The sequence below is a fragment of the Perca flavescens genome, chromosome 13 (assembly GCF_004354835.1).
Source record: "Perca flavescens isolate YP-PL-M2 chromosome 13, PFLA_1.0, whole genome shotgun sequence".
Classification (NCBI taxonomy): Eukaryota; Metazoa; Chordata; class Actinopteri; order Perciformes; family Percidae; genus Perca; species Perca flavescens.
The window spans coordinates 23,904,877-23,924,594 of record NC_041343.1 but is presented as its reverse complement, the minus strand read 5'-3'; the positions used below and the strand labels follow the sequence as shown (position 1 = coordinate 23,924,594).

At 41.6% G+C, this 19,718-nt stretch overlaps 1 protein-coding gene across 1 annotated transcript in view; it reads right to left on the bottom strand.

The window, feature by feature from the left end:
- Positions 1–19,718, bottom strand: part of jade2 (jade family PHD finger 2) — a 177,826-nt gene that overhangs the window by 63,338 nt on the left and 94,770 nt on the right. The window contains exons 6-10 of the mRNA XM_028594952.1: positions 18,593–18,804; positions 15,550–15,717; positions 11,760–11,876; positions 2,165–2,662; positions 1,013–1,177 (exon numbers count right to left, since the gene is read on the bottom strand). Of these exons, the coding sequence (XP_028450753.1) occupies positions 1,013–1,177; positions 2,165–2,662; positions 11,760–11,876; positions 15,550–15,717; positions 18,593–18,804 (1,160 nt within the window). The remainder of the gene's footprint in view (positions 1–1,012; positions 1,178–2,164; positions 2,663–11,759; positions 11,877–15,549; positions 15,718–18,592; positions 18,805–19,718) is intronic.

The window sequence follows — 19,718 nt, the reverse complement described above, 5'->3', positions numbered from 1 at the left end:
AAACGGTGTCAGAGGGACACCCACCTCTTAGTACAACCTGTACTAGAAAAATACAGCACGAACATGGTGGACAATCCATGACTTCCACAGAAGCTCAATGCTAAAGCACCACTTGGGTTTACATCAGTTCCTTTACATCAGTTCCTTCTCTGGAGCCCTCCCACAGACTACAAATAAAAGTTGCACAAACATGAGCATATTTTTTCTCTGGGAAATTCCAACACAGTGGTACTCAGCAAGAATAAGAACATACCTTGAGTTTTTCAGAAAAAAAAAAAGAAGATAATTCAGTCCCAACTATATCTAGCTGGTACCACTCCACATCTTAACTAGTAACTTTCCACATCCCAAGAGCCATACATACACCATTTCTGTGCTCCGGGTCACCTGAGACTGAATTTGAAGTCCGTCTCTCCCAATGCCAGAAACACACAAACCAAAACACTGATGATTTCATCAAGAAAACAGGTCTGAGAAAAGTCTTCTGGGCCGACTGACTTTTACATACAGTATAGTGAATAAACTGTCACACTGTACACAGATCACAGGAAAAAAAAACAAATTAATTCTGTGCAGTGGGTGGATTTTCCCTTACTTTTTTAACACTGGGCTATCATTCATTCACTCACTATATCATTCAGCCATTTCATTATGCCTTCATCCTTCAGGCTATTCATTCATTTAACATGAATATTCATGAAAGCAAAAATCAACTTTACATGATATTTTCAATGATCGTTTTAATTAACATTCTGAAAAAATTTAAATTACCCCTTAAATATTAGCAAGCACTGTGGTAGCAGCATATACCCATGTGTGCACACGCGCACAAACACACACGCGCACGCACGCACGCACACACACACACACACACACACACACACACACACACACACACACAGATATAGACACAATATGAAAAAGTACCTCCTGTCTGAATAATGCACTGTGCAAAACAACAACTTGAACTGGCTTCATACCAAACAAACAAACAAACATATCTCAGACTCACCCTCTCCAGGTCTTGCCGGAGGTGTGTAAAGAGTTTGAGGCGTCTGTAGAGGACATCCTGCTCCTGCTGGGCCAGGTTGTCCACCTCGTCTCTCTTTAAGGTGACCAGAGGTCGATTAAAGTTGGCCTTCCTCTTCATCTTCCAGAACTGATATAAGAAGTCCACCTTGAAGAAGAGACAAAATATTCCCATTTCTTTCTGTTCTCATGGACATCAGCAGATTGACACACCAATTGCTTCAAATGAAACCGCATAGAAAATTCATGCATATGTTAAAATTCAACATAGTTCTGTTAGACTTGAAGATTTTAAATTATTAGAAATTGTACTTTAAAAACTACTCTGAATCTACAAATCTGAGTAATAACAATTATTCCATTAAACATTCACACATTGTTTTCATCCCCATGTATAAACTGCTGTTTGCTTAAAGTTTATCCTCCTTTATAGTGAAAAAAGCTCTTGCCTGCAGCCACAACCATGTTTGGAAAGCAAAGGCCAGTTAATCACAGTGCATTCTAAAGAAAAGCCTGTGATTTATCAGACAGTTTACCTGTGAATAGGGAGCACTTTATTTGATGCACTAGAGCCGGCACTCTAAATGCAACTCATCAATACCACATCTGATTACATGTTATTAACTGTGGAAGCCAAACTCTTATATATGTTTAACTGTGTATTTGAAATACTGGGTAAAGATCAGAATAATGTTGTGCGGGCAAATGGAGAGACCTTATGAAGTTATTATTTATTATTATTATTTTATAAGCAAACATGGACGGAAAGTGTGTAAAGTGCACCATAGATTTATTGTGTTTTGTCAGACCAGGCAATGTTCTTCAGCCAAATCACAAGAGGCTTCAGCTTCTTAGTGGACAGAAATGTAACTCTACATTGCTGTCGCAGTATTTACATATTTGTTACCTGTTAGCATGAACAAGTGTTGCTAATCTGTCCCATCTCATCAGAGAGCTGTGTGTCGACCCGGTCTGCTTGCTTTTTTTACTTTTTTTCTTTATACCTGACTCACTGTCTGGAAGAGGAAGGTATTTCTGGTGCACATGGAGGTGTACCTTTTACAGTAAATGACAAGTGTATGGCATCATGTCATATAAAAAAATCATAGTGTTTCAGTTGCATGGCTTAACGTACCTGGGAAAAGGGCAGCGCCAAGTTTTCAGCAACCTCCCTGGGGTCCACCAGTTGGTAAAACTCATCCTCCAGCTCCTGGAGCTTCTGTTTCCTCTGGCTCACTTTCTCTCTCTCCAGCTGGTCCCGCTCAGCTCGCTCTGATGCCGACACTGAAATTGGGTACAATACCGACCTCTGCTCCTGATCGCTGCAGATGTTTGGCTGGTGCTGATGGTCCGGCCGGAGCTCAGAACTCACACCGGTGGTGGTCCAGTCAGGTCTGGCTGTGGTGTGTGCTCCACTGGTGCTGGAAGTGGTGGTGTGGTTGCCAATGCTCACACTGGTCAAACTGGAGAAGTTGTTGGTGGTTGTACTACTGTTGCTGGCGGTGCAGCTGTGATCTAGACAGAAGGACTTGAAGCGCACCTCGTCGTTCTCTGCCAGGAGGGTCCTCATCTCCAGGCCGTGGTCAAAGGCGCACGTCACATGGAAGGCCACCATACAAGAGGGCATGGAGCACTGTGAGGGGAAGAAAGAGAGGAAATGCAGTACAGTTAAGGGCAGGAGCAGAATAAGAGAGCAATACAGGAAGGTGGTATAGGACAGACAAGGGATGAGAAGGAAGCAGGGTAGAATGTACGGGAGCCAAACAAGAAAAATAGCATAGGAATTATGTGAGGAGAGAATATAGTAAGAATGGGAGGTGAAACAGGGAAGTAAAAATCCAATTTGAGTGTTCGTTATGTCTGTGGGTTCAAAAAAAAAAAAAAAAAAAAAAAAAAGCAGTATGAAATGCTTGATGGAAAAAAACATTTTGTTATAATCTAGGAGCAACTTCACTCTTGCACGTTCTCTCTAGAACACAGGCGTATGTAAGCACACATGCACAGACACTATTTCACAACTATTTTTTTTGTCCATTTCTTGTGTTATCAAGCTTCCAATACAAGTGCAGCAAAGCAGAAAGACAACCCAAGTCACAACAAACACGGTTCCCCCATTTCTGCTGACATCTCGGTAACATGGGGTGTGTAGAGTGTGTGTGTGTGTGTGTGTGTGTGTGTGTGTGTGTGTTTCTCAGTGCTATCCATTTCAGGTCATACTAAGAAGTGGCCTCCCACTGAGTCCCTCCAGGCATGGTGTGATTTTGTGTGTGTGAGCCCTTGTGGCGGTTTCTTGTTGTCACCGCGCATGTACGTGCACATTTGTCAACGCGTGTGTGGGTGAGTGTGTGCAGGTCAGTGCTTGTACTTTTCAGAGGAGTTCAGCATTCAGCAGGATGGTGACTCTCTTCACTGTGCTGTTTATGAGCCTGGTTACCAAAACCTGACTGATCCTACTGACTCCACCGTCTGGAAAACAACTTCTGTTTAACCTTTTCACAAACAATCTGGCTCAACTGCATTCTGCATCAAATCTTTCATTTTAAAAGCCAAATATACAGCAGCAGTAAAGCCTACTTAACTGTTACAAATAATGCTTAAAAGTGACAAACCTCACGTTGAAAATCTGAAGCTTTTAGATGATTTAACACATAAAAATAATAAAAGTTAAACAGTTAAGCTGTCTTAGGACGGTTACACACTGTATGCGTCGCACGAGCGTGGCGTTTCTGTTGCGTCTCAGCTGCGCGGATTTTTCCTTGTCCTACACACCAGAAGCGTGTCTGACGCGCCGCTGCTCCGGCTGCTAGGTACAGGGAGGGCTGATCTCGGGACATAGTGCAGATAGATTCAAACTCTGAAAAATGGGTAAGTGGGCTATGCATTTGTGTCTAAATGACATATAAAGATGTTTTCCTATTCTATTTTGCCTGGAAATGCTTCCAACACGCTCGCGTCTCGCGTGAAAAATAGGCGTCGGTTCTATTTCTAGCAGGCACGCATCTCACGCAGGCAGTGTGTAAGCTCTAACCTGTTAACATGGGAGCCGAAATATAAACGGACACGCCACGCGGCTGACGCATCCAGTGTGTAACAGGCCTTAGGCAATGTCCTCATTTAGGATCCTAGTGGCCTGAGGGTAGAAGCTCCTCCTGAGCCTCTCGGTGCTGGCTTGGTGTATTCGGTACCTTCTACCCAACCTCAACAGGTCTGAGGTCTAATTTAGTCACCCTCCCCCTCTTGATCTAACAACAACGGGTGAGGGAGGTGTGTTACGGAGCAAACTCCTCTGCAGTGTGCCATATCGATCACTTTTAAGTGATCAAATCACATGTTAAGGATTTGATTGAGAGTGGGCAGTGGTGGCCTAATGGTTAAAGAAGCGAGAGGTGGGGAAAGTGAAAGAGCAGCGCTTGTCCCTCCCTCATTACCACCACTGAGGTGCTCTTGAGCAAGGCCCTTAACCTCCAACCGCTCCAGTGGAGCTGCTCAGTGGCCAGCAGATCAGACTGTGGTTGTACTGGGCAGCTTCCAGGTATGAATGTGCAACTGTGTGAATGTGACAGGTCGTCGTTGCAAATGAGAATTTGTTCTCAATCGACTTACCTGGATAAATAAAGGTTTAAAAAAAAAAAAAAAAAATCGTAATTGTAATTAAACCCCATCCACATATTCTGTTTCATTGGGAAATACGTCACATTATTAATATCACAAGCGAAAGACTCCAAGATATCCATTTCACGTTTGAAAAATCTTTACGACTAGGCTTTTACAGGTAAAACTCGATGTCTCTCCTATCTCATCTGATGTACACTTTGATGTTGTCAACTTTTGCACCTTGTAGCTTTAAAAATACATTTCAGTGAGAAAAACTGTCCTCAACCCACTAAATCACTGAGTAAACAAAGTCAGTGATTGAGGAACAGAAGGTGTGATCCAATAGTCACATATCACCACTATTTATACATCATCTTGTTACAAAGTGGAGTTACAGTCAACAATGTAGACCCGTTTAACTTTCCCAAATGTCACGGTAAGGCCGCTGCAGCTGCTCTCACTTAGTTGGTGTCAAAAGAGGAAAGGTTGAACACAGTGTCTTGAACACACCGGCTAGATGCGTTGCTTGGTACGGGCCAAGTCATCGCAAAAAATACTCATCTGGCCTTTTCAAATGCACCTGCTCAGTCCTGGCAGGGATTTATTAATCATGTTTTTATCACTGCCCATGCTGAGTGAGTATGTTCAGGTGTTTGTGGATAACAACGTTTGTTATTTAACTAAAGATACTAATTATATTTTGATTTAATCATATTCCATTTTGCCTCATGAGAGAGACTTGGGTCCATTTTAATCACACTGTGAAAAGTGACATTTGGACGCAAAAGAAATGTACAGTACCTTGCCAGTGTTTCCCACAGATTAGAAAGCAATTTGTGGCGCAGGAGTAAAATACTTATTTTCATACAATCAAGTATCAAAAACTGAGGAGGACACACTGTTGGATGCTGTCCTCCTCTCCTACTCTTTCTTCAATGCCTAAGAAATCTATCCATTTCTCCCCCTGACCCTGTCTTTATGATTGAGCAGCACTGGTTGAAGCCTGAAAATATTGTAAACAAATTAACAACATAACTAATTCCACTGGTCGGACTATTCAGCTCTGTTTCAGACTGATACCTCCGGTTCAGGCTGGTCCTCATCCTCAACACGTGCCTTTTTCAGTCGCGGAAAATACTTTTCAATACTCATCTGGATTGAAGCAGCAAACATTCAGTGTAAGAGTAAAAAAATGACATAACATTATTTATAATATATTTATTTGATTCACAGCTGCTACATATAGTGTCTTGACAACCCAACTGCATTTTACCGCAAACTTGCAACTAGTTCACTTTCTAAAGCAGGCGCAATCGCTTGTTTGCTAAGAGTCGGGTCGGGACTCCAACATTAACACACTGACACACTTATATTCAGAATATAAAATATTTTTATAGCAGTTTTTAATGTGTGCTTGTGTAAAGGTATTCACGAGATACTAACTTTTTGTGAATTTCGCCGGCCGTCTTCTCTCGTTTTCATGGAGAGAGACGCTGTGTGCACGGAGTGGAGGGGCTGTGTGTGTGTGTGTGTGTGTGTGTGTGTTTGTGTGTGTGTGTGTGTGTGTGTGTGTGTGTGTGTGTGTGTGTAGCCTATGTGAGATCAACACGTGAGTGACAGAGAGACGGAGAGAGCAGGGAAAGGGATTGCAGCTGAACGAATACGCTGCGTGTTTTAAATAGGTTAAAAAAAAGGTATAACGAAATGCAATATGTGGCGGCCGGTGTTGATTGTATGGCGCAGTGCCACAAATTTGTCTATGTGTGGGAAACACTGCTTGCCTATCAACAGCAGACTATTCTTGCTCCAGCTTGGTTTTATTTTTATTTTATTTCCCAGTTAAGCACATTTCCCATAATTCCATTGTATTCATGTCAATATAATAAGTTAATGTGTTAATTGTTACCAGAATATTTCAAACACAAAAATGTCTTATGCCTTAACTTCACTATAAGTAGGAGTTAGTCTCACACAAAGCAACACTTTTTTTTTTTACACCTGGGTTGGTTCTTTAGAGCATTTCTTTTAGTTCTTTAAGTTTAATTTTCACAGGTTTAATAAATATGGGACAGAAACCCCTGTTGACTCAACATTGATATTCTTGATTTACTACACTGCTAAATTGCAGCATTATGTTAATTATTTTGTCATCATTTTTTTAAATTATCTCTGATGTTAAGCACAAAAGACCAAACTAATTTGTCTCAAAACAAACACAACATCTTAGACTTCCCACACACATCTGTTCACCAATTCTAGATCATTAAGAGGTGGCTACTGGACACAGTCTGATGTATCTGCTATCTGCTGGTCTATCTACTCCAAATATCTTGTTTGGCAGAATTTAAGAATTCAAACTGGCATGCCTTGGAGTGAGACATTTGTCAAAGGAATCTAGGCCTATTTTCTCATTTCTAACCCTGTCAAGTGAAGAAATCCTGATGAAATCATTGATTTTAAGACTTGACAGGCAGCTACAGTATATAAGTGCCAATATATATCACATAGTTTTGATCCTTGATAGAAAGAGAGCCTGACACCTGAGCAATATTGATCATTTGTACGGGTATATTTTATCCATTCAATTTTCAAAGAATACATGAGCAAAGACTTGAAGTAATGTGTCTGAATGTTACACTTTCAAAAGTAGTCCATAAGGATAGCTCTCTAATCTAGTTTGAGCTGTTTGACCTACTGTGCATTAAAAACACAAGAAAATCTGGGGAAATCAAGAGAAATCAAGACTGACAACATATTACTATTATTATCTCTCAGACTCTCCTGTGCCTAAACCTTTCAAGATAGAAAACTGATTTGCTATTTCATTCCTTTACCTACATTAAGAGCCTACACAGGATTCCTCCTGCTCATGGTGCATGGTGTAAAGCTGCATCTCTACCTTGTGTGTGAGGCAGCAGCTGATCAGTGAGTGTGTTTGTACAGCCGCCTGCCTACAACCATAGAAACAGGAGGGAAAGACTCTCTCCCTGCGAGCAATTCTGGCTCAAGGACTCGCTGTTAATCTAAAGCATCAATACTGTGACAGCAAACACCCTCACCGCTGCAAAAACAATCGGACACACTTGTAGGTACACACGGTTTCCAGCACACGTATATACCAGCGGCGGCTCGCCCATAGAGGGCGCTGTGGCGCCGACCTCCCACCGACCTGCTTGCCGGTTTTTATTTTTATTTTTTTTATAATCTCTCATTTAGAAAAATAATCTGTGTTAATTACATGCTAATAATGATTTTACTTTAGAATGTGTTTAGAACTCTCCAGAATGATATTTGCATTCACTTTCACGTTCAACGTCGTTACGTTTATCATGTTGGTGTAGTAGCCAATAGGCTGTCTTTCCTGGGCTCCAGTTCGCTCAGCCCTACCAGTGCTGAATTTAAGCCAATGTTCCCCGGTTGCTACGCAAAAAAGTACATATTTAGCCAATCATCGTCATCGAATTTTATGGTTATGGGGCTCTGAAAATATTGCTTGTAGTACCAAGATTAGAGCAGTGCACCACGGGTTATTTACCTCAGAGAGCGAGTGCAGCATGGCGACGTCGAGTAGCACTTATGTAGTCATGGGAGTTCAGCTAGCCCCAAATTTAGTTAAATCTCTACACCTGTATCCCTTCGAAAGAAGAACATTAGCAGAAAAACTAATTGTAAAAGAACTCGGACCAGACAAGCCAGAAGTGAATATAACCCAATAGGCACGAGAAAAGGAGAAAAAGCTACAAGAGAACATTTTCCCGAGGTTGGGTTCGATCGAAAGACATGGCTAACTAGCTATGGGTACACCAATGCAATCTTCTGCTTCCCTTGCTTACTGTTTAAAACAAGTGCTTGTGATAGCTCGTGGACACAGACAGGGGTGACAGACCTGAAACAAATGTCAGAACGCATTAAGAAACATGAGCGGGCAAGAGTGCATGTGGACAACCCTGTGAAGCTAGCCATGCTAGGCCGAATTAGCATAGCCACAGAGCTAGATGAAGGACAACGCATTGCCATAAGAAGGCACAATGAGGAGGTGGACAGGAATCCGCATATTTTGTCAAAGATCATTGATGCCGTGAAGAAACTGAGGGCAATGGGTGAAGAAACGCAACAGCATCTGGCAATAAAGGTAAGCAGTAACAGAAATTCTATTTCTTTATTCAACTTCGTTTAAGAATGCTAGATTCTGATTGGCTGGGAGGAGGGCATTAACCCGGCATATTGACCGCTGTGTATTGCCCGCTGACTGAGCACAGCGTCATCAAATAGTAGATCAATACGCCGCTTGTATTTTTTTTTTCTATCACAGAAATTTCAAACATGAGGTCCATTGTAAAAATAAACCTTGTTTAAAAAAGTTTCTAAAACGTGTCTGAAATCTATCGGAGGGTCAGTCGATACATACTTTTGCAAGCGAGATACAATGTAGCAACTACCTTATTAAACTAACGTTAGTGATCAGATGCAGCCTTGTGTGGTTGCTATAGAAACTATTAACGTTAGCTACAGTTGAGCTAACATTATTCGCTGTAGGCTAGTTCTAAATAGACTACAGGCTGACACCAGACGTCCGCCGGGTGTCACCGCCTCCATCCACTGAAGGACCCCAAACCACATCTCTGGTACTCCACACAGCCGATAACAAAATAGTAACTGCTATGAATATGCGGATTTTATTGTATTGAACTGAGAAATGTGAAAACGTAATGTCTTCTGTGTTTACTTTTCTACAATTATGTATCATTTCATAGGTATGTGACACCATTATGAGCCATGCCAAGGAGAGGTTTTCTTTCACCAAGCATCTCATCAGTGCCACTCTGCTGCAAGGAGACTTGTTCCCAAAACACAGCAGAAAGTTGCCAGATTCAGCACTAGAAACCACGGTGGATGCCTATCCCATACATGTTGGACAAAGCCAGGCTTAAAATAATCTGATCTACGAAAATGAGGACTTCAAGGGTTGCAGTGGTGCACTGGCTCTCTTTCAGGTTCTAATGGAAAAGAACCTTCAAGACACATTCACTGAAACTGTAAGTCTTCTCAAGATCCTCCTCACCACACCAATGACAACAGCAGAATCAGAGAGGTGCTTCTCTAATTTAAAGAGGATAAAAACTTTCCTTAGGAATACTATGGCACGAGATTGCTCTGGCTTTGCGTTCTATAGAGAAAAAACTCACACGGGACATTCCAGATTTCAACACAAGGGTCATTGAGAGATTTGCCACTCAGAAAGATAGACGAGCAAAGTTCCTGTACAAATAAGAGTTCTCCATCCCCTTCACTCACTCACGCTTTTTTGTTGCTTCTAAGTTTTGAGCTGGATTACTGTGATTCATACTAGTTAAAATGTTAAAATCATCTTTCTTCTCATACTTGGTGTTCACTTCAAGAATGTTGTCCCACCCTCTCTTTGAGAGCCTTCTCTCTCTCTTTCTCTAGTATCAACACAGACTGTTATCCATTATCCAATTGTCAAATTTCTGCAGTGAACTTGAAAAAAATATGAAGTGTACAGCTGGGGATTGATTAAAGAACTAGATTGTTGTATTCCCTATTATAATTTATTGTTATGCATTTGCACTTTCTATCTGGACACGGAGCATAATAAACATGCAGCTCGTTCATTATCATTACCTGTGAAACTGTTGATTTCTACATGGCAGTTAAATTAATATGGTCTTTTTAGACCATTGGTATTGACTGGTTTGAGTTATTTTATTGGTATAGGCAAGGGACATGGGCGTTGCCATCATATATTTAGGGGGACGCAATTGACCAATCTCACGCGCCACACATGCCTTTCATCACACCCATTTTTCGTCCTCGCTTTCTCTGATGAAGGCTACATTTATGATCATTAAATGACAGTGCCAGTGTAGCCTAGTCTAAGTGTAGGCCTAACTACCTGTGTGTCACCTGTGTGGCTGTTTTAAAACTGAGCAGCACTCCTCTGCATCAACAGCTCACAATGTCTCGTTTTTAATTTATTGGCCTACATAATAGCGAATAACAAATATGAGTCTATGTGTGAAACATGGAAATTTACCCACACACGAATTGATCATTGTGAATGATTTGGGATCTCCAGCTGGTCACCCTAAAATGCACCAGAATGCAGGAAATCACATCTACGAAATTCAAACTCTTCTGGGGGAGGACCCCCCCAGACTACCCGCACAAACAGCCCACCTAGAATATTTTTCACCAGCCGCCACTGGTATATATAGCAAGCGTTTAAAGCTGAATGGTCAGCAAGCTAATAGCTGTAAAGTGCGTTAGTGGTAATGTGTCAGTTGGGGGTTTTGTTTGCGTACTCAGCAGCCTGTTAAAGCGGTGCAGGGTTCAAACAGATCCACCTGTGGCAAGCGGGAGGCTAAGAACTAGGATGATCTGTGTTGTTGAGAGATATTTTATGTGAGAGTCTTTCTGCTGAGTTTAAACTTTAAAACAATTCTGCAAGAGTTTTACTGTGCTTACGTATACTATTTTGCATGGGTGTGCCTGTAAGGCTTTATTTCAGAATGAACATCACATCTACAGTATCTGTTTGTAAGGATAAACTCCAAAAGTTAAACTTGAATTTCACACACAATTAAAACTTAACAATTTTTGTCAGGTTTGTTTTCATTCCAACGCCACCTCCAGATAATTAACAGTGTGTGTGCACATGCCATGAAGATTGGAATAGGAGGAAGATGAAGACTGCTTTATTTGGGCTGGTTATAGTCCCTTTCTTGGGTGATTTTATTTCCTGTCTGTTGTGTTTTATTTCTATTTAAACTGTAACTGGTGTGCTATCTTAGCCAGGTCTCCCTTGGAAAAGAGATGTTTATCTCAATGGTCTTCCTGGTTAAATAAAGGTTAAATAAAAAAAATAATGTTTATACAAAAGAAGAAACAGGATGAAGAGGAGGAATGACATGAAGCACATCTGTCTGGTTCCAATAGTGGACAACAGCTGTCAGATGCTAAATGGGTTTAAGGTAAGGTGACTCTGATGATTAGAAAAGAAAAACTTAATTCATACCAAAACTTAACTGGATGTTTGAGCGTTGCTGATGTATTTTAAGACACTGGGGTCACTTCATAACAACATAAGGCCCCGCGGACGCAGTGATAAGACGTACCTGTATGCAGGTTCCTGTGTGTTCTCGACACAGGCTGCAGGACAGAGCCCAGCGGCTGGCAGGGATGTGGGACACCTTGGTAATGGGCTCCATCTTCTCTGGACAGCCTATACTCACCTACAGGGAACAGGAGGAAATACACACATCGGATTCAAAGCACCAAATGTGATAAATAATCTAACAATCAACATTGTGTGGAGATAAATCATATTTGTTCATCATTACCATCATTATCATAATAACACTCTCGGCAGTTTAATCTTAATCATTTTGCTGAAATGATAAGTTGATTAACTGATGAGGCCGCCGACAGAAATTTTGATTTGACTCATTTATTAAACGAAATGCCAAACATATTTTGGTTCCAGCTTCTAAAATGTGAGGATTTGCTGGTTTTCTCGGCTTTGTATCAAAAATAAAAATGTAAACTGAATATGGGATTTTGGACTGTTGGTCAGACAAAACAAGTAATTTGAAGACGGGTACTTTCACAATTTTGTAGACTAAATGATTAATAGACTAAACTGAAATTGGTAATTGTGTTGCCTCGTAAGACAGTTTCATTAATACAGATATGACAACAATTAACAGCTGGAGATCATCACCCATCTTTTTATTCTCCATAAAATCTCTGGATTATCTTCGCTCGTCACTTGATAAAATGACTAAATCTCCACCAAAACGGAACGATAATAATCAACTCATCAGCTTGAATGATAATTTTTTTCAGTGTCTTCCAATTTCAAAAGCCAAGATCTCGAATGAGAAAGTCTGTCCTTGGACCCTGAGCAGGGACACCTGTGCTCCTTGGAAAACAGGATTGTAAAGCCTAGTGTGACTCACTCTCTCTGAGCGGTCTATTCAGAACAGCTTTGGCCTAAAACCCTTCCCCACCAAATACAACCAAAAAGTCATTGACCTGTGCCAACCAGCCATGCAGAATAGAGTGGAGAGCACTCATCACCAAAGTGCCATTTCTTGCTTCCTTCCTCCGCTGTCCTTCTTCCACCTCTTTCACATTCACTTATTCTCATATTTGTAGCATTGCCCTCTTTCCTTGTCCTTCACGCTTGCATTGACAAGCTGACGACTGATTTCTGCGGGTCAAGCCCCTCCCTCTCTTCTTCCACTTGTCCGTATATCTGATTTTATTTTCCTCCTTTCGTCTGCTTGTCCACAGAACAAACACACTGCCTCGGTTCTTTCTCTTCCTATTGATGTATTTTGTACAGCACAAGCGATCAGAGTCGGGGTACATTTTTTACTCCACTGAGGATGTCAATAGAAAGTGCAGTTCAGACAATGATGCCTCAGCTGTCACCGTCAATGTTCGTTCCTTTTAGTCAATGTGCAACCTAATCAATGGCAAAAGGATTTATACTTTTTGAATGCTGTAGTTAATTGATTACACACACACACACACACACACACACACACACACACACACACACACACACACACGCACACGCACACACACGCACACACGTTGCACTTTACACAATTCTTCCACCTTCTCCTCTTGTGTTGGTTTGGTATTCAAAAAGTCAGGGCTGTAGTTTTCTTTCTGTGTGTGTGTGTGTGTGTGTGTGTGTGTGTGTGTGTGTGTGTGTGTGTTTACAAATGATGTTAGGCTTCGGCCTATAGTACCATTGTGCTTGGAGTTCTTTTTTGTGAAAATATAGTGTAAAAATAAATGAAAATGATAGACCTACTGTCTGTGTTGGGATACTTTTTGTTTAGTGCCGGGGTTTGTTAGGTACATGACAACGCATGAACGCATAAGGTATACAGGCAAACTGTAACCATGGGAATAACAATTGCGTGACAGGGTAACTCAGTGCTTTAGCTAACATTAACTGCATCAGGCTCGGGTTCAGTTCAGACATAAAAAACAGAATGCCTATTTTTTTAAATCAATTCAGTGGAAATGGGTGGAAATCACAGCGTTAAACGAAAAGGCATTTTAAGAGAGGGGCTCTGCGTGTGTGTGTGTGTATGTGTGTGTGTTGTGGAAAGCCGTTTAAAGAGGGACCTCTCTCTAGGGGTTGAAAGCAGAGGGCAGCTTAACACACAGCACATCAGGGGGGCTGTATCGTTTGAAGGCTGGGTGGTGTGTTTATGTACACAAACACAAGTACACATGCGCACACGCACACACACACACTCTGATCCAGCCCTCTCTATTAATGTCACTCTCACATACAGAGCCTCTTTTCTGGAAATTTCCACTACCATCAAATTCAGTAGAAATCTACTAGCCAGTGTTTTGATGTGTGTTGCGTTTGTGTTTATTTGTGTAGACGTCTGCTATGAACACCTCTTTAGCTCATGCAAGAACACACAAACGTCTATGCAAGGACACACGCACAGACATGCAAATTCTCTTTTTTTTTTTCTCCCTCCACGGTAGGAAGAGAAAACAAAAGCGAACGGAGCAACGAAAACAATTAGCCCAATCAAGGGTGACAGAAGGCAATTAGAAGTAAAAGGTTTAAACTGCCAAAAGTCACTCTGCTGGTGGAGTGTGTTCCTGAATAGGCTGAAGACACATGGCTGACTGCCTTAACAGTTTAAAGGTGTGTGCAAGGCATAAAGCAACATACATCAAATAAGTGGCTGCTTTATCTCCATTTAAAGCTTTTAGATGAGACGTTTCCAAAAGGTATCATCAGACACATCAAGTGGAAATGAGCAGCTGCTTGGCTACATGCTTGACAAACAGGTTCTTTATGAATCAATTGACATTATCTGCCGACTGATAAGACTGAGACTTTGACTGAAGAAGCTACATGAAGTATTCAAAGCTGTTTACTGTTAACAAGAAAAGCCAAAATGGAAAAAACTAACAGGTGTGAGTGTTTCTCAAAATCTGTGCCACATTTCCCGTAAACCCTGTTGTTTGGGATTTTTTCAAGTACACTCACATGCCATATGTACATCGTCAGTGTCGTCCCTTCTCTCAGCTGAAGCTACTGAGTCTTTAACAGTCAGGGTTAACAACATCAAATGGGTATTTTCCAACATTCTGGTCTTAATCTTGTAATGCATTTTTTTTTTTTTTCACAAAATGAGGACTGTGATTTTTGTCCCCCATGTTTCTGTCGATGCAAATAGTGAAAGAGAAAAACACTGTACCTAAAAGAGTGTGCATTAGATGCCATTTGGGATGAGGATGACAAAAACACAAGGGCAGAAATCCAAAACAGCACTGTGTGGGTCTTCATCAAAGCATGTCAAACACCACAGTCTTTCAGGTGGTTTTCTTTTCCCTTCTTTTATGATGTAGACACCTCGTCCAAGAGCACCATACTTGTTTTTACACACATTCAACACGGCAGACATTCAGTAGTTTGCTTCTTCATATTTATGCAGTTGCTGACTCCACTGAACCAACAAAGGAAAGATAGTTTTTCACACTAACTACTAATGACTACAGCTGTATGCACTAAATGTGAAAAAAAAACTCACACTCACTCACTCTTCAGAGCCACTGTGCAGCAATATTTAAAAGAGGAGGCACAGATACCAATTTCTGCATTAACAGTGGCATTAGGTGGCAAGACTAGATTTCTGAGTATGGTGTGTGACTGGGATCATAAACACAATATACAGGTAGGCCTAACTTTGATTGGAAGAAGGAAGTCCAGCACCAGGTATAGGAAATGTAAAAAACAACTACCTTAAGCACTAATGTGAGCGTGACAAAAAGGGAACTGGAACAATTATCTACACCGTACTATATTTGGATTATTTGGCTATGTTGACCCCAGTGCCCCTCCTTGGGTCTCACCTCAGGGATCCATAAGGCACAGCTGACGTGGACCCACTTGGTTCCACTGCGGGTGGGTTTGAGGGCCCCCCCTCTCTTAGGACAGAGCAGACATTTGGGCTGAACGCCTAGAGCGCAGGTCCGACACAGCCAGTTCCCCTGGGGTACCTTCAGGATGCCATAACACGCCTGTGACACAGAGAAAGAGAAAGAAAAGTTAAGAGAGGTGATATTGTGAAGGAGACAAAACATTATTGACAAGCCCAGAAGTAAGTCAGCGTTGTGGTTGCCCGCCAGAAACGCACCCATAAATCAACCTTTTTTGTAGTTTTAGGTCACATTTTTATGATTCACTTATTAGACCCTGCTTGTTTTAGACTTTTAACTGAATGAAGGATTTTAGTTATCTGACATCTGGATTTCTAGCTTTCAGAGAAGAGTACTTAGCAAACATTCTCATGAACTCATGCTGAACAGCATAAGCAAAACACTGATTTTAAATGAGAAACTGTTTTATTCAGTACTTTTACTGGTTTAAATCACCAGGTTCGTTTGCTTTGGAGTAGAGGAGACCTCTGTGGACAATTCTGCCTCGTTTCTCGGTCCGGACAGCCTGCCAAGGGACGAGGCTAGCACAGCCAGCGCTTGTTTGCAGCTTTGGAAGCTAACTAACACAACGCTGACTACAGATACTGATTGCTAATACAGATGCTGCTGATGACCTTCCGCCGGCCACTGTCCCTGACCAGCTCCACTTGATCCCACCACGAGAAATATTTCCATTTTTTGGGCTTTGGATGATCTTTTTTTCCCTCTTTTTCTAAATATTTCCACTTCTAGGTGAGAGCCCATGATATTGGAGTTAACTATTTACATCCAGTGTAATAACAGCAGCAAAACGGGAGCCCAGGTAGCTCAGGTAGCTCAGTTGGTAGAGCGCTCGCCCATCTATAGAGGCCTACTCGTCAACGCAGCGGCCGCAGGTTCGACTCCGATCTGCGGCCCTTTGCTGCATGTCGTTCCCCCCCCTCTCCCCTTTCATGTCTTCAGATGTCCTGTAAAAATAAAGGCCTAAAATGGCCCAAAAAAAATAAAACCAGAGGCAGTCTGATGACACTGAAGGTATGTTAGTGCCAACAGGGCCGACAGAACAATTAACACTGTGTCACTGAGTAACAAACACAACAGACCCCCCTAAAGCCTCGGGTTGTCAAAGGTACCATTTGTGAAATTGCTTCCATATGTGTACTTTCATGTGGATGATAAATGATGTCACAGGGAGTAAAATATGAGTAAAATATGGAAGGCAGCTCTGAAGAAAACAGCCAAACCTTGTGTTTGAACAACCTTGATTTGTATTTCACATTTAAGCTTTCAGCATTTAGCAGTATTTCTTTCCCGGAGGCACTTTCTTATTTTGTGAAAAATAAGTTTCTAAATTAGAATTACCGCCTCGAGTTTGTGTGCCTCCGCCAACCAGTCAAGTTGCAGTTAACATCCAGGTCTCCAGACTCATGTAATGTAGTAAAGCACATGGTTCAACGACAATCACCAGAAGCTCAATATCAGCAAAACCAAAAAGCTTGTGGTGACACTAGACAAAGCTTCACATATGGATGTTGCAGCAAAGAAGCTACAAATTCTAAAACTGGATGCTTCACACACATCTTCAACCCGGCAGCACAGAAGATCTATACAACCAGCACAGTTTTAAGGTGGGCACCCAAGATTAGTGTCACCAATTCAGTAGTCTCGCATTGCCAGACCTTCCTCCACAGCACTGCGAAGGAGGGTCTGGCGAGTCCACACAGCAATCCGGGATGGGAGAAAAACGTGCTCTAGTTTATTGGCATTTCTTTAAACCAATCACAATCGTCTTGGGTGGTGCTAAGCGCCGAGCAGAGCCACGGTGCCTCTGCAAAATAGCCTTGGGAAGGAACTTGTTTTGGTGGAACGTGTACATTCAAAGGTTGTTTTAGTCGTGCAATAGAAAACTCAGATTAGACAGATAGTCTAGCTAGCTGTCTGGATTTACCCTGCAGAAATCTGAGGAGCACTCAACCATAGTCGATAAATCGAGAGTTTAAAATTCCAACACAAAGTGGAAGGTAACAGGACATCCAAAAACGGACATCTGAAAAGAGTGGCATCCAGCAGAATTTCTGGCAGAACGAGAGCAATCCCAGAAGTGGAACGCCGTGGATACAGACTACCAATTCAGTATCCGATCAAATTTAAAATATGGTCACAATCCTTCTGATCCTGAGTTAGGGCGTTGAATAATGGCAAGAAAAGTGTATTTGCAGGACATCATAATATCACAGTGAAGTTGAACTTTAACATTTTTTGATATAAAATGTCATCATTTGGTCATTCTATTCTATTAGACATTTGTTTTTGTTTTAAAGATATTTTTGGGGGATTTTTCCTTTATTTAGAACAGCTGAAGAGAGACAGGACATGGGGGAGAGAGAGGGAGGATATTTACATGTGAGTCTTTGTAGTTTGGCTTATCTGAAGCTAATGTACTTGCACTTGATTCTTGCTGTCCGGAGTTTGTAGCTTCATGGTTGAATGCACTTAATGGAAGTCACTTTGGACGAAAACAAAATTAAATGTAATGTGATAACATGCAGAAAAGGGCCTCGGGACGGATTCGAACCCAGGCCACTGGCAAGGACTGAGCCTACATGGGACGTGTGCTCTACCAGGTGAGCTAGAGGCCATTATTCCCTATCTTGTCATAATTAACGTATGTATTCTTCAGTAATGGCCGAAAACATCTATGGTGAGGTCACTGTGACCTTGACCTTTGAACACCAAATCCTAATTTTTTTTACTTCTTGAGCCAAATTTGAAGAACTTTCCTCAAGATGTTCCAGAGATATTGTGTTCAAGGGAATGGGATGGATGGAGGGACAGATGGACAACCCAAAAAACATAATGCCTCCGGCCATGGCTCTCGCCGGTGCGGAGACTAAAAGACGCAGAAGGATAAGTGATACTAAAAGACACACATATGCTTGAAAAGAGAGATAAACCCCTTAACCCCTTCATTACTGACCTGATGAACGCAAACGTTGCACTTGTCACAGAAGACCATCTCGTTGCTGTCCTCTCCCTCTGGCGAGCGGCAGACGTCACACACCACGTCCTCGTCGTACTCGATGCCCAGGCCTTCCTCCGTCTCGATGGCCTGCCGCATCTTCTCCTCGCACACGCTCTCCAGCTCGACCAAAACGCACTCCATCGTCAGTTCGTCCAGCTCTGGTAGTGCTGGTGACAAGAGGACAGAAAGTAAAACGTTTAAAAGTGTGGAAGGCAGATGTTGAGACATGGCCGCTGATTGCAGGGATGAATACTTTACTGAATGCAGTAGCAGGGTCAACACTTAGTACATGTTATCGACGAGGATAACAGTAATGGGAAGCTGCTCATGGGAAAAACTTATTGAGTGAGCCAATTTACCAATTTCTGGCCAAAACACGTTGTCTCACACTTTAATTAGAAACGCTCACAGCTTTCCTTCACATGTTCACCTCAGACAGGTCGCTTTTGGTTTTCTTTGGGCCGGCTTAGGATAAAATGTGCTGGAAATGAACTGCAGGATGTGGGAGTATTGCAGTTGACTCTTTGCTAACCATAGAAAAGCAAAGAAATACTACATGTGCTCTGTCACTACAAGCCCATTTGCTATCAAAGCTGAAAAACGACGAAATTTGTAATTAAGCCCTTCTTGGCGAAAGCTCAGTTCACTGTGCCAATATGTGTCTGCATTTGCATTAATATTCCTGCCCCATTTGCATATCAAAGTAATGCCTTGCTCTAAGGCTGCTTAATAGTTGATGAAAACTGATTTAACTGGTGAGTGCAAGATTTCTTCCTCATAAAATATCAAGTATTTGAGGTAGCAGGAAAGTGAACAGTCTGGTTTCCAGGTTGGCGGCAAACAGATGTGGAATACTATTATCTCATTATATGCAACAAGATTACAATAATTCTACAAAATGGGTAACAGCAAGGCATTAAATCTAGTGAAGAAGTAGTTTTTTTTACTGAAATAAAGATGATTCATTTGATAACCATTCAAAAACAATAAAGTTTAGATGACATTACTTGGGGACTGTATTTGGAATACTGTAATACAGGCTTTTAATAAAGACCATGCCAACACAAATCAAATTAGAGTT